A 14,335-nucleotide genomic window follows, 5' to 3' on the forward strand; every position below is an offset into this window, starting at 1 on the left:
CGATCCCAATACGAAGTTCGCGAACATCAGGGATATCCATCGGGCTCAAATCGAAGCGGGTGAAAAGGAGGTTATCACGGCTGAATCCAGCGACTCTGAATGCCCTAGTGAGGCTGGCAGCTGTATTGTAGTGGGTGTGGTTGAGGATCAATAGTTAATAGTAATGAGGAGGTTGGGTTGTGATCCCATCGTTTTTGTGGTGCCAGAAACAGGGGGGTGCCAGGAAGTGGGTATGTTGACTTACTTGTAGTAGTTGCCCGCCAGCTCAGAGCCGTTGCCCGCGGCGAGGGTGAAGGTGACGTCGCTCTCAGTGATGTTGGCGACCGTAATGTTAGCTTTGGAGGAGCCGGGGATCGTCCAGGTGATGAAGTCCGAGTCGACGAGGTTCCGGACGTTGGCCGGGTTGAGGCGGAGCCGGATGGGCGCTACGGCGGGGAGCGCGCCCGAAGACGGCTGCGGTGACCCGGCGGACGCCGAAGCCGGGGCCGAGGGCGGGGCCGACTCCTGGGCCAGCGAGGCCGTGGCGAGCACCGCCGTGGCCAGGGCCTTGAATATGCCCTTCATGATATGTGCAAGGGTATGTTTAATGATCGAGGAAAAGACTGACGAAAACGAATGAAAGAGAGGTACGCATACAGGTTCCTGAGAGCTCCCAAGGGATTCGCGGGAAGGAAGTCTTGGGCCACTCAATATGTAGGACACCAAGACGGACGGTCTCTCGCGCCATATTTGCCCCGAACCCACCAGCTCTCTGCCCTTCATTTCCCCGTGAGGCTGATCGTCCTCTGTAGTCAAAGTGTCCCATTTACCTGCAGCTGCATCCCCAGATTGGAAAGAGATGGAGGGATCCCCCCTCGGATGAACCGCCCGGGAACATGAGACGAGGATTGGTGGGGTGGTGACCTGCATGCGCGCCCTAAAGAATTGCCTGAAAGCAAAGGTGGCTGCAGAACCGGGAAAATCCAGCACGAACTCGTTTCCACGAGTAGTGTGGTACCCTTGCCATGACCTTCTGTGCCTGCGTCGCATCCGCTGACATGACGGCGCACACCTGGGTGCCGCTGTCTTGCAGGTCTTGGCACCTTTCTACAAGTGGACCCGGCGGGTATGAAGTGTGTTTAGGCTTGATGAGGCAGCTCGTTTTCCGAGCCGTAACCTCCAGGGCGGCTACCAAGGCGCGAAATTGCAAAGGGGTTCGTGAACGGTAAAAAGATGGAACATTAGATCTGCTGCAGCCGCAAGGTGACGTCTCTGAGCTTCCTTCGGAGTTTGGATCCGAACAAAGTTGGTTGAGTGTTTCCGGCGCAGTCCGGTCTGGGCTGGGATTCAATGAACCCGGTCAGCTTGGGATGAAGACCCTGAAGCTTCTATGCGCTATCCCTGGAAGCTCTGTGCAGCTCATCTTTGAAAGATCTCATAGACAAGATGATTTTTGGTCAATCTAGGTTGGCCGACCGCAACAGAGTCCACATCACGATTTGTTTCGGCGCCGGCTTAAGAGATGTTGAGTTGTTGCGTACTACGATTCTGTCCCGAGTCAAGGTTCCCAATGGTGACATGATCAAAGTTTAGACTGTCAAATTGCTCAGACTCAACCTACCTTGGCATAGAGCACTGACACTACCCGATTTTGTCGCTTTCAGTAATCGATCCCGCAGCAGTTCTTGCCAACCTCGGTTTCCGTTCAGCCCATCTCTCAATTATGCTTTTCATCTAAGATGGCTGTTACATTGACGTACTAAATGGAAGTTTTCAGAACTTTATTGGTCCGTTCAACTTACTCAAGCACTGGTGCGGAACAGCTCTGCGCTTTTGTCTTCCGATACTTCGAGTCGCAAAGAGTGCACCAGACCATGCTCAAAACATTGTAGCAGGAGCGCGAGTTGTCATGCCTTACTGAGGAGTTTCACCTACTACACTCATTGACAAAATGCGATTCTGACAATTTGATGTTAGTCGACGTAGGTACGGAGTTGTAATGAGATGAGACAATGCGATTGAGTTGAGAGCGGACCCCAAACAGCCTGGCGGCAAACGACGCCGTTGCTTACGTGCACGTCACGGGTTGGTGCCCTAGAACCTAAATTCCATGTTACGGTACGGATACGGAAACTTGTACATGGACGAAGGGGAAATAATAACTTGACAACGATAGTTGTAACGTACAATGCCATTTCATTAGAACTTGGCTCGTTCTTGAAAGAGGCCGGACGCAGAATGCTCCGCGCCAAAACATGACCTTTCTTAGCCAACAAGGCCGAATGCAAAACCGTCCTATTCCTAAAGTTTTTGGGCCCTGAGCATTGTTTAGATCCCATTTCTTCTGAATGTAGTCTTGCGAAAAGTTCGAGTCGTGAGTCATGAATACACCACATGCAAGCATGCACGGGTATTCAGACTTATGCTCTACGTTATGTTGGATTGGACCAAACAATCGACCTTTAGTACTTAACCACGTGTGCCATTCTACTCTTCATGTCAAATTTTGAAGCGAAGCCAATGACTTTCTAGAAAGAATCCCATAACAAGTGATGGTAGCTTTCATGGCTGACATTTCTATACTCTTCACGGTTGAATTTCCTTTGGCATTCAATGGCAGCTTCCCTTCATGTTTACAGCCTACCTTACTTGGTACCTTATGTTCAATACCCTATTTACTGTATAAGTCTACAGGTGAAATTTAGTATAGCATGGAGATAAAGCTCCTCGCCTTGGACCTTTAGTTGCATAATTTAAGAAACGCATTGAAATTGGGCCGAAGGCTGCTTAACGTGAATTTTTCCTTTGGCACTCATCGGATGCTGATCCATGGCTGTGACCGGGGGAACAGTTTCGACGCTGGAGTGTCCCCAAGGACCCCAAATAAGATAGCTTACAGTCTAGATTCATGTTGTGGTACTAAACGACTGATGATGCACGAGACACCGGTCAGTCCGGAGCATGGTGATCGCCAAAGTGGAAAGATCGCGAGGGAAACTCTGAAGTGGCAGAGTAACACAACAATCCGAGTCAGATACGTGGCACTGGGCAGAAAGGGATCGATCGAGCGACGGCAATTCCGTCGTCGTAGAAAAGCACGCTATAATGACTCGGATCGTGATCTCAAGATATGAACGGCCGGTGGGATGTTGGTCGGTGACTTTGTGGGATGCCGTCAACCATCGCCATTCAATCAATGCGCGAGGTCCTAGCAATCTTAGAACAGGTTGGTAGCAGTGCGACTCAGGGCATTGAAAGTCTACGTAGATGAAATGTGTTTGACGAACACACTCAGGGCAAATCTTGCTATATGGACTAATGACATCCAGCACAGCCTCTGGGAGCTCACGCAGGTATGGCGGCATGTTGACTTCGGCGCCGGCCCCGGCGTGCAGCACGATTGCGACTAGGCTCCGTATCATCCGGTCGCCGAGTTACCCATACGCAGGCGGGACACGGGTAAGGGGAGTTAGAAATCACACAACCCACAAACCCGACGCAATGGTTATGAGGTACGGAAGCGGGGAGGAAGAATTCGCGCAGCTGTATCCGTATGCGCCCGGGTTCCGCCGAATCACATCAGACTATTTGAGTCAACTGCTCCCCGCCGTTCGTTTACATGCCGGCACTTGCTGCTGTGCCACCTTGGCGCACAGATTCTTCGAAGAACATTCCGCAGCTCACAGCTGCCATGATCTCCAGAGTCGCAAGCCGAATCCGGCATTGGATTTCTCTCCACGAACACAACAAAGAGGCACTTTGTACGGCCGAGGCTTCGGACCACAGATAATCCCAGCAACGGCCGGTAGATGGCCTCTAGCGAACAAAGGAGCCGAGCCTAGTGCCGGTAAGGGCAAGGTGAGCATGACTCGCGTACGCTAAAGATATTACAGCACCATGTCCTCGGGCTGCTAGATTGCAAAAAGCTCTCTCCCATTGGCATACCGCGGAAACTAGTGGGGGGTTGGCCGATATGACGGCTGCTATCATTGCGGGGTTATTTCACGAGACAAAGAAACGCGAAAGCTTGAAGAAGTTGTCGGGGCCTCAGATCATGATCACCGTCACCTCGCCCGGGAAGTCTTCGGACCACCGAGACATGCACAACCCAACTGCTGCAACATCGCGGACATCCAGCATAGCATAGTTTGGTGACCATGTTTCTGCTCCAAGGGTTCGTCGACCCATACCTGACAGCCGGGGCCGCGATCCTCTTCGCGATCCTCTTCGCCGTCCTGCGCCCGAAGAAGCCGACCCATCCGCCGGGGACAACCCTCCCGCCAGGTCCCAAACCCAAACCCCTCATCGGCAACCTCCTCTCGATCCCGCCGGTACACTCCTGGCTGGCCTTCCACGAGCTCATCAAAGAGCACGGCCCCGTCGTCCGCCTCGCCCTCCCGGGCGGCCAGGAGCACGTTCTCCTCGGCACCGAGGCCGCCGCCAACGAGCTTCTCCGCCAGCGGGGCAACATCTACAGCGATCGGCACTATGCGCCGGCATCGTCGCACTTCCTGACGGATGATCACATGCTTCTGCTGCTTCCCTATGACGAGAAGTGGAGAAATTACCGGAGGTTTCTGCACCAGGTCACAATGTCGCCGGTGGCGCCACAGTATGAGACGGAGCAGCGCATCGAGGCAGTCAGATTACTCCGCGACCTGATCCGCAAGCCGCGCGACTACGAGGCCCTCTTTGAGCGGTTCAGCGTCGGGCTGGGCATGCGCATCATCTACGGCCTGCGCGCGGAAACCGGCCATGACCGTGAGGTGCGGATGCTGCTCGACATCGTTCACGAGCTGGAGCGCGTGGGCTCGCCCGGGGCGTATCTCGTCGATATCTTCCCGTCGCTAAAGTATCTGCCAGAGTGGATGGCGCCCTGGAAGAAATACCTCCGAGCACGGAGGCGCCGCGACGAGGACTTCTTCCAAGAGTTGATCGACCGGAGCAAGTCGCCGTCTTGGGCGCGGACGTGGCTCGAAACGCAAGACCAGTGGGGGCTCACGCGGCGGGAGGCGAATTGGATGCTGGGATCTGTATCTCAGGCTGCGGGAACGACTTCTGGGTCGGCTCTTGCGTCGTTTATTCTCTGCGTTGTCAGGAACCCTGGGTGGTTTGAGAAGCTTCAGGCCGAGGTCGACTCTGTTGTTGGACCCGACAGGTTACCTACTTTCGAAGACATGCCACAGCTTCCGCTTGTCAGGGCGTGCGTGAAGGAGACGCTGCGGTACTACCCGATCACGGCCGGCGGTTTCCCTCATCGGCTGACGGAAGACGATACGTACAACGGATATTACTTGAAGAAGGGGACCGTGGTGCATGCGGTGCAGTGGGCTATCCAACGCGACCCGGAGACCTACCCAGAGCCTGAGCTCTTTAACCCGGACCGCTGGCTGAATCCCAAGTATCCGACATATAGAGAACCTCTCACAGTCTATCCCAACTTGCAGCAGTTCACGGCGTTCGGACACGGCCGCCGGATATGCCAAGGGATCAATATTGCTGAGCGGAGTCTCAACCTGAAGATCGCGCTGCTTGCTTGGGCTTGTAACATTTCTCGGGCTAGGGACGGTAACGGCAAAGAGGTTATACCGCCAGTGTATGACTTTGCCGCCGGTTTCAATGTGCAGCCAAAGGAGTTTGATTTCGACCTACAGCCAAGAAGTCAACAACGAGTCGACTTGCTGGAAAGCGTGTTCGAGGATATACTGAAAGAAGATCCGTTGTTGTCATAGATTTAGACGAAGGCTAATGGGATATGTAATGTTAAGCGTGATTGAGTACGTCAATACCTAATTCTTCACAAAGGATACATGTACATGGGCCTTGCTCGTTGAAGTGTGAGACAACTTCATCATGGGCATTGATCATTACACATCGGGATCCTCCGTTATTTGTGAAGGGGACAAAAGATAAGAACAGAAGCATTTAAGCCACATCCTGTGGGGTATAGTCCATCAAAGTGCATCTCTATAGTCTTCAAGTTTTGCTGTGATTTATCGTTGCTACCAGCCAGAGAATTAGACAGCTCACGAGCAATGGGATCGCACAGAATTTAAACATTGGTATTCTCATACATACAATTCCTCGCAAAGTATTACGTACTTTTATAATACAATCATCATCTAACCGCAAGCTGCCCAATCCGTCGAAAAGCAAAGGCATCGTGACAAGGCATTAAGTTCAGTCACTCCTTTTTGACTCCCCATCATCCAGATACCGACATGTATTCAGTCGCATGTCAAAAACCAGCTCCTACTCCTATGCTCATCACCGGAGTCAAAGCAGTCGCGACAGACCCCGTAGCCGCAACGTCATTTAGCCTCCTCTTGACCTCCATGCCGAGACTCTGTATAGCCCTCAATAACGGCATAAAGTCCCGATCGTCCCTAGACCCCTTGAGCATCACCTCCCCAATCTCCTCCAGTAGCTCAATATCGTCGTAGTGACTCCTCACATCAACGGCCCGAAGGATGTGGTTCAAGAGGCAAGCGTACGAGACGTAGGCGCGGTAGATGCCCAGCAGTACACACATGGTTTCAGGATAGGGGTTATGCACCAGGATAGCCCGCACGATTCTCAGCATGCCCCGCGAGGCCTCGACGGCTAGCGGGGAGTCGGGAATGTCCGCATCGCAGGACACGGGTCGCGGAGAGTTGGAGTTGAGGACGGCGAGTTTGCGCAGGATGAAGATGATGTAGGTGTACCCGGTCATGGCTACATCGCCCAGCAACCAACAGTCGGCTTTTGCGGCCGACGCTACACTTCGTTGAATCCAGTCTTCCTTTTTCAGGCATCAGAAAGTCCTCAGCAAGACCAAAGTGAGGAGATGACGCTTACAATTTGATACTCATCGAAGAGCTGGCCAATCTCTCTACAGTACTCCTCAGCTTTCGGTCGAATGGTGGCTTCGTCGCAATCTGGCGACTCAAGGTCCTGGAAAAAATGCGACAGAATGAATGTAAGCCTTGACCCCATGAGAAACGTCACCGTCGGGACAGCATTGAGGTCCGGCGGCGCGCTACCCGATGATAGCCATGGCAAGTTGACCCTCCACGTATTCATGCTGTCCGTGATGGCTGGCGGGCGGTTGAATAATAGCCTGAAGAAGAAATCAATCTGGATCAATTCCCAGAAACCCTTGCGATCGGCATCGAGTTTACTCTCGTCCTGGCCGATCGCCGTGGTGTAGGCATCCAGGTTGTGCAGGTTGAGTGCTTGCGCGTACTCGCATGCGTAGGTGTACATCTTCCAAGCCAATTCTTCGTCAAAGCACTCAGCTGCCGTGCGGCACTGTTGTCCAGCAGCGGTAGTTAGTCCAGGATGAATTTGCGAGATGGGGGCGCGGAAGCGATACTGACCATGGTGAGAGCGGCGATGAGGTCGGTCGTAGACCCTGTTGCTTCGCGTTGCCAAAGTGGTAGAGTTCGAAGACAGCACACGTAGAGCATTCGAATGTACTTTTGTCCTTCCTCATTTGCCTGTACGGTTGAGCCTAGAGCACAGCCGTGGTACAGAACGCCGTAGTACACAACCAAAATAGCCGGATCGAGGTGGACATGCGGTAACCCAAGAAGATCTGGGATCATCTCTATGAGTCTTGGGTTCACGAGACTGAGGAACATGTCCGTATGCATGTGCGTGAAATAGTCTAGCAGAGACGTTAGACGTAAAGCGATAGAGCTTCTCGAAGAACTCTTTCTTCTTGAGGCATTTAGTAATACATGGTGACTTACTCTTGATCCATTGCTTAGCCAACTCAGGAGGGACCCTGACGTCCTGAGTGACGACGGCAGCAGACACAGTCTGCAATCTCAGTCGTTGCACTTGATCGACGGCATCCTTAAGAATGGCCGCGACATCGAGTTCAGGAATCGCGCTCGGGGTGGCGAATGATGTCCACGGCGAAGTCGCCTGCCCACCGGCAGCACTCGATGGAGCGGGAGACGACAGGTTGGATGGGGCGCTGTTGGAGCTTGAAGTACGTTGTCGGGGCGGCGGGGCGGCAGCGGGCGGATCAGCAGCCACGGAAGCAGGGGGCGCGTCTCGAGATTGCGGATCTTGATTTCCATTCGGGAGGGTGGTGCAGTGCTTCTCGACGCGCTGTAACCTTTCTAGTATGGTCGACAGGGCGTCGTCCGTCGTGCTGGAATCGCCAAGGCTAGGTCTTGAGCCAACAGTTCTTTTACAAGATCTCGTGGAGATTCATTGGTGGGAGGGGGTAGAGAAGGCTTGGAAGAGGAGGAGGGGTGGAACTTACGATAGACGGTCCGTCAAGGTCCGAGTGACCTTTCTCTTGACTCTTTGAGGATAGACGCACTCTGTCTCGTGGGTTTTGCACCTTTCGCATGTTGGCATGCCACGACTACACCGGACCTGATGTCGCGAAGAGAAGCGTCAGTCGACCACATCTAATGTGGTCCAAGGGAACACGGCGACGACTGACCTTTCTGTGTTTGCATCGTTTGCACTACCCAAGCAAAAATTCGGCATCCCAAGTCAGCCATAAAACCACAATAGGAGAGAGAGAGAGACCCGTTGCCCGGAAAGCCAAGTCTAGAGGATCAGGAACCAGGGAGCGGACTATGGAGCTATAGCAACCTCCGCTGTACTCACCGAAAGCGGATTCAACTGGGCGGACTGGTCAGGCATGATTACCTAAGTCATCGAAGGGATCTCGGAGAGCGGAGAATTCGATGTGTTTTGTGGTGTAGCGAGATGTGCTACAAAGAGAGAGGGGGGGACTTTGGAGGACAAATACACCATGCCAGGCCCGCGACGATCCCACCCGAGCCGTATGATGCATCATGATCTCGATTCTTCGGGGGTCGAGAATTGGTTTTAGCTGACAAAGTCTAATTAGGTGCCGTCTGGTTTGCTTGGCAAGGGGTTTGCTAGGTGCCCAGCGTGACGCAGCGCAGCACAAACCTCACAAAGCTGCGTCGCGGAGGCCGCGGGCCACGGTCTGAGGGGGCCCGAGATCGCCGGACACTCAGTCTGGAGCAGCAACAACAGTTCTTCCGGCCATCTTTTCTTCGTAATCAGTTCTATCAAAGGTTCTTCCCAGCTGGTTCCAGCTGGACTCGGTTTATGCGCCTTAGTGCGCGGCAAGTTCCTTTGTTTTAAGCTTCTTAAGCTTGGAGGACGTGGCTAGTAGATCAGATTATAAAGATGATCGAGGCTTGACGACCCTAATTACGTCTTGGCAAAGTCCGAAACGACGTCCTAGACCTGCTAATCGAGCGCCATAGGGCTGAAGAAAACCCCTAACCGCGGACTTTCGGACTCTCGACCAACGAATATCCGCCAGTCCGGTACCACCAACCAACAGCGAACGTCAGCAACTAACGCAAATATGAGTGATGATGAGATTTTTGCAACTTGGCAATATGGGGCTTTCAGATGTTTTGACGCTTGGGGATGCATACATATAATTGGTGTCTCGAAGTTGAGATGGCATGATATTTTCCAACTTCAGTTTCAATCAACTCATCCCATATCTTAGAATCAATCTTTCTTAATATTTCTCACTTACACAAATTGTCACTGCCTCACACTTGGCTACTTTTGGGTTATTCTCGTCGTCTGGTCTGAGTGACCGTCAAAGCGACAATGCGGTCTGACAGCGACACGGACAGTGGTACTCTACCACCTCCATCGACAAACGAGAAGAAGGTTCTCCCGCCAAGCTCTGGATCTTATTCAGCTGGCACAGCCACCGAGAAAGAATGGACGAAGCATGAAGATGCTGCGGATCAGGAAACGCGAATGAACGATGAGGTTCTGCAACTCGCTCGCAGATACACGACGCAGTCCAACGCTGCCCCCGGTTCTCTCTTCCCAGTCCCCGCCGAAGGTCCCTTGAACCCCAGCAGTCCAGACTTCAACGCAAGAAAGTGGGCAAAGGCATTCTACAACATCCGCACCGACACCTCGGAGGGTAACCCTCCAAAGACAACGGGCATCGCCTTCAAGAACCTTAATGTCTTTGGCTATGGAACATCCACCGACTACCAGAAGAGCGTCGGCAACGTTTTCCTCGAGGCGGCGAGCTTGATCAAAAAACTCACTGGAGCCAAGGAGCAACGGATCGATATCCTCCACGATCTCGAGGGTGTCGTTCACAGCGGCGAGATGCTAGCCGTCCTCGGTCCTCCCGGATCCGGCTGCTCGACTCTGCTGAAGACGATCGCCGGTGACACGCACGGATTCTACATTAGTGACGACGCGACTATCAACTACCAAGGCATCCAGCCCAAGGATATGCGCACTGCCTTCAGGGGCGAGGCCATTTACACCGCCGAGGTTGATGAGCATTTCGCCCACTTGACAGTTGGAGACACCTTGTACTTCGCAGCTCGTGCCAGATGCCCCAAGAACATCCCCGAGGGCATTACCAGACGCGAATACGCCGAACATCTCCGTGATGTTACGATGGCTATGTTTGGTATCTCGCATACGAAGAACACCCGTGTTGGTGATGACTTCGTTCGTGGCGTGTCGGGTGGTGAGCGTAAGCGTGTTACCATCGCTGAGGCTGCTTTGAGTTATTCGCCGCTGCAGTGCTGGGATAACAGTACCAGAGGCCTCGACAGTGCCAACGCCCTCGAGTTCTGCCGCACTTTGAGAACCCAAGCGGATACCATGGGCTGCACTTCGTGCGTAGCCATTTATCAGGCTTCCCAGGATGCCTATGATGTAAGTCATTGATTCTGATTTTGTTACACCAAGAAGCCTAACTGACAAGAAAACAAGGTCTTTGACAAAGTTGTCGTTCTGTTCGAAGGCCGTCAAATCTACTTTGGCAAAACCACCGAAGCCCGAGGTTATTTCGAGGGCCTAGGCTTCATCTGCCCAGAGCAACAAACGACAGCCGACTTCCTCACCTCCATGACCAGCCACCAGGAGCGCGTCATCCGCCCTGGCTGGGAGAGCAAGACGCCGCGCAGCCCCGACGAATTTGCCCGCGCCTGGAAGGCCAGCCAGCAGCGCGCCCGCCTCCTCGAGGACGTCGAAGACTACCTCCAGCGCCACCCCTTTGGCGGCGAGCACTACCAAAAGTTCCTCGAGTCCCGCCGCATCGACCAGTCCAAGTCTCAGCGCCAGAACTCGCCCTTTACTCTTTCGTATATGGAGCAGATGCGCCTCACGCTGTGGCGAAGCTGGGTGATGCTCAAGGGCGACCCCAGCATCACCCTCACGATGCTAATCACCAACATCTTTGAGGCCTTGATCATTAGCAGTCTGTTCTACAATCTGCCCACCAATACGTCTAGCTTCTTCCGCCGAGGTATCCTGCTCTTCTTCACGGTCATCATCAATGCCTTTGGCAGCATCCTGGAAATCATGACGTTGTACGCCAAGCGCAAGATTGTCGAAAAACACGCCCGGTATGCCTTATACCACCCCAGTGCTGAGGCGCTCTCAGCTATGATCGTCGACTTGCCCTATAAGATTATCAATGCCGTCCTGATGAATACTATCTTGTACTTCATGGGCAATCTCCGCCGCGAGCCGGGCGCCTTCTTCTTCTTCCTGCTCATCTCCTTCTCGATGACCCTGACCATGTCGATGATGTTCCGTCTCATCGGCTCCGTCACAAAGTCAGTTGCTCAGGCTCTGGCACCGGCGTCAATCATCCTGCTCCTCATCGCTCTGTACACCGGATTCGCTATCCCGCCTCAGTACATGCAAGATTGGTTGGGTTGGGTCAGATGGCTGAACCCTGTCTACTACGGTCTCGAAAGCGTTATGCTCAACGAGTTCATTGGCCGCGACTTCCGCTGCTCAAACTTCGTACCTATGGGCCCCGGATATGACTCCGTCGCTGCCAACGAACGCGTCTGTTCCACGGCAGGCTCTGTCCCAGGCCAGGACATGGTCAGCGGCACAGCCTATCTCAGCACCTCGTACAGCTTCGAGAACTCCCATCGGTGGAGAAATTTTGGAGTCATGATTGCTTACATGATCCTCTTCATGGGTCTGCATCTTTTCGCTACCGAGTACATCGCTTCCGAGCGTTCCAAGGGTGAGGTCTTGGTCTTCAGCCGTAAGGCTATGAGCAAGCGCCGCAAGCAAGGAGCCGTCGATGTCGAGACTGGTGCCCCCGCCGCTGGTGCGCAGCAGAGAAGCGAGGATGACTCTGAGGGCGTTGCCGGCATGGAGAAGCAGACCTCAGTCTTCCACTGGAAGGATGTTTGCTATGATATCAAGATCAAGGGCGAGCCTCGACGGATTCTGGACCATGTTGACGGTTGGGTTAAGCCTGGAACTCTGACTGCACTCATGGTAAGTCTTTTGCAATAGCAGATGATTCCAACTTTCAACAAGACAGCGGCTAACATCATCGGCAGGGCGTTTCTGGAGCCGGCAAGACGACGTTGCTCGACGTTCTCGCCACTCGCGTAACAATGGGCGTCATCTCCGGTGACATGCTCGTCAACGGTCAACCCCGCGATGACTCCTTCCAGCGCAAAACGGGCTACGTCACACAGCAAGATCTACACCTCCACACATCCACCGTCCGCGAGGCCCTCAACTTCAGTGCCCTCCTTCGCCAGCCAGACACCTACTCCCGCAAAGAAAAGCTCGAGTACGTCGACACCGTCATCAACCTCCTCGGTATGGAAGAGTACTCCGACGCCGTCATCGGCGTACCCGGCGAAGGCCTCAACGTCGAGCAGAGAAAGCGTCTTACGATTGGCGTCGAGCTCGCCGCCCGCCCGCAACTCCTCTTGTTCCTCGACGAGCCTACTTCCGGACTCGACAGCCAGACTTCGTGGTCGATTTGCAACCTCATGGAAAAGCTCACCAAGAGCGGCCAGGCTATCTTGTGTACCATCCACCAGCCCTCAGCGATGCTGTTCCAGCGCTTCGACAGACTACTTCTTCTCGCCCGCGGCGGTCGTACGGTCTACTTTGGAGAGATTGGCAAGAATTCACAGACCTTGGTCGATTACTTTGTCCGCAACGGTGGGCCGGAATGTCCGCCTGGTGCGAATCCCGCAGAGTATATGCTTGAGGTCATCGGAGCCGCGCCCGGTGCCCACACCGACATTGACTGGCCCGCCGTCTGGCGCCAAACACCCGAGTACCAGGCTGTTCAGGATGAGTTGGCCCGACTCTGCTCTGATGGTTCTGCGCGACCTGCCCTGACCAACGGTCAAGGCCAATCCACGCACAAGGAGTTTGCTGCCGGCTTTGGTACGCAGTTTGTTGAGGTCACGAAGCGTGTTTTCCAGCAATACTGGAGAAGCCCTGCCTACATCTACTCAAAGGGTGTTCTGTCTTTTGGTGCTGTGAGTAACCCCCTTCGGATCTTTACACTTAAGTCTCCGACTAACCCACCTTCTTAGGCTCTGTTCATCGGTCTCTCATTCCTCAACGCTGAAAACACGCAGCGTGGCTTGCAAAACCAAATGTTCGGTGTCTTCATCTTCCTAACGGTATTCAGCCAGGTCGTCGAGCAAATTCTTCCCATCTTCGTGTCGCAGCGAACCATGTACGAGGCGCGCGAAAGACCCTCAAAGGCGTACTCGTGGAAGGCCTTTATGTTTGCCAACATTCTTGTGGAAATGGCCTGGAACTCGGTAAGCTTTCCCGTGACCTTAGTTTCCAGCCAACAGTCAACTAACCATCCTTCAGCTTGCCTCCGTCTTCTGCTTCGTGTGCTGGTACTTCCCCATCGGCCTTTACCGCAACGCCTACGCAACCGACGCCGTCGACTCCCGCGGCATCACCATGTTCCTCCAAGTCTGGGTGTTCTTCATCTTCACCGGATCTTTCGCCCATATGATGATTGCAGGCCTGCCCAACGCTGAAGTAGCCGGCGGCATCGTCAACCTTTTCGCCATTATGATGTTTGCTTTCTGCGGGTGAGTCCAGTCTTTTAATTAGCCCCCCATATGAAAGATAGCTAATTACCTCATTCATTAGAATTCTCGCCGGACCAAAAGACCTCCCAGGCTTCTGGATCTTCATGTATCGTGTCAACCCCTTCACCTACGTGGTAGAAGGCTTCCTAGGCACCTCGCTCGCCAACGCAGCGGTGCACTGCGCCTCCAACGAGTTTGTCTCCTTTGCGGCACCGAGCGGCCAGACGTGCGGGCAGTACATGGCCGACTACATCTCCGCTGCCGGTGGCTATCTTTCGAACCCGGATGCCGGCAATTCGACCGAGTGCCAGTACTGCGCCATGTCGGACACCAATACCTTTTTGAAGGGGATCAATGTAGACTTTGATCACCGGTGGAGGAACTTTGGGTTGATGTGGGCGTACTGCATCTTCAACATTGTTGTGGCCTTGGCTGTGTACTGGCTGGTGCGCATGCCTAAGAACAAGAAGGTCAAGAAGGAGTAG

General features: G+C 53.7%; 4 protein-coding genes across 4 annotated transcripts; 2 read left to right on the forward strand and 2 right to left on the reverse strand.

Moving 5' to 3' along the window:
• Positions 1 to 240: 240 nt before the first annotated feature.
• CTAM01_11281 (uncharacterized protein) lies at positions 241 to 564 on the reverse strand (the record flags this gene model as incomplete). The annotated part of the gene is made up of 1 exon (XM_060527292.1): positions 241 to 564. One exon carries the CDS (start codon positions 562 to 564, stop codon positions 241 to 243), a length of 324 nt encoding a protein of 107 aa, XP_060377997.1.
• A 3,572-nt stretch (positions 565 to 4,136) lies between these two features.
• CTAM01_11282 (cytochrome P450) lies at positions 4,137 to 5,711 on the forward strand (the record flags this gene model as incomplete). Its single annotated transcript, XM_060527293.1, has 1 exon — positions 4,137 to 5,711. One exon carries the CDS (start codon positions 4,137 to 4,139, stop codon positions 5,709 to 5,711), a length of 1,575 nt encoding a protein of 524 aa, XP_060377998.1.
• A 506-nt stretch (positions 5,712 to 6,217) lies between these two features.
• Positions 6,218 to 8,628, reverse strand: CTAM01_11283 (uncharacterized protein; the record flags this gene model as incomplete). Its single annotated transcript, XM_060527294.1, has 6 exons — positions 6,218 to 6,760; positions 6,817 to 7,269; positions 7,338 to 7,627; positions 7,713 to 8,137; positions 8,237 to 8,352; positions 8,593 to 8,628. 6 exons carry the CDS (start codon positions 8,626 to 8,628, stop codon positions 6,218 to 6,220), a joined length of 1,863 nt encoding a protein of 620 aa, XP_060377999.1.
• Positions 8,629 to 9,588: 960 nt separating this feature from the next.
• On the forward strand, positions 9,589 to 14,335 carry CTAM01_11284 (ABC-2 type transporter; the record flags this gene model as incomplete). Its single annotated transcript, XM_060527295.1, has 6 exons — positions 9,589 to 10,674; positions 10,732 to 12,264; positions 12,330 to 13,274; positions 13,332 to 13,565; positions 13,621 to 13,850; positions 13,912 to 14,335. 6 exons carry the CDS (start codon positions 9,589 to 9,591, stop codon positions 14,333 to 14,335), a joined length of 4,452 nt encoding a protein of 1,483 aa, XP_060378000.1.

The sequence above is a fragment of the Colletotrichum tamarilloi genome, assembly GCF_030869305.1.
Source record: "Colletotrichum tamarilloi strain Tom-12 chromosome Unknown Scaffold_60.1, whole genome shotgun sequence".
NCBI classification, from domain to species: domain Eukaryota; kingdom Fungi; phylum Ascomycota; class Sordariomycetes; order Glomerellales; family Glomerellaceae; genus Colletotrichum; species Colletotrichum tamarilloi.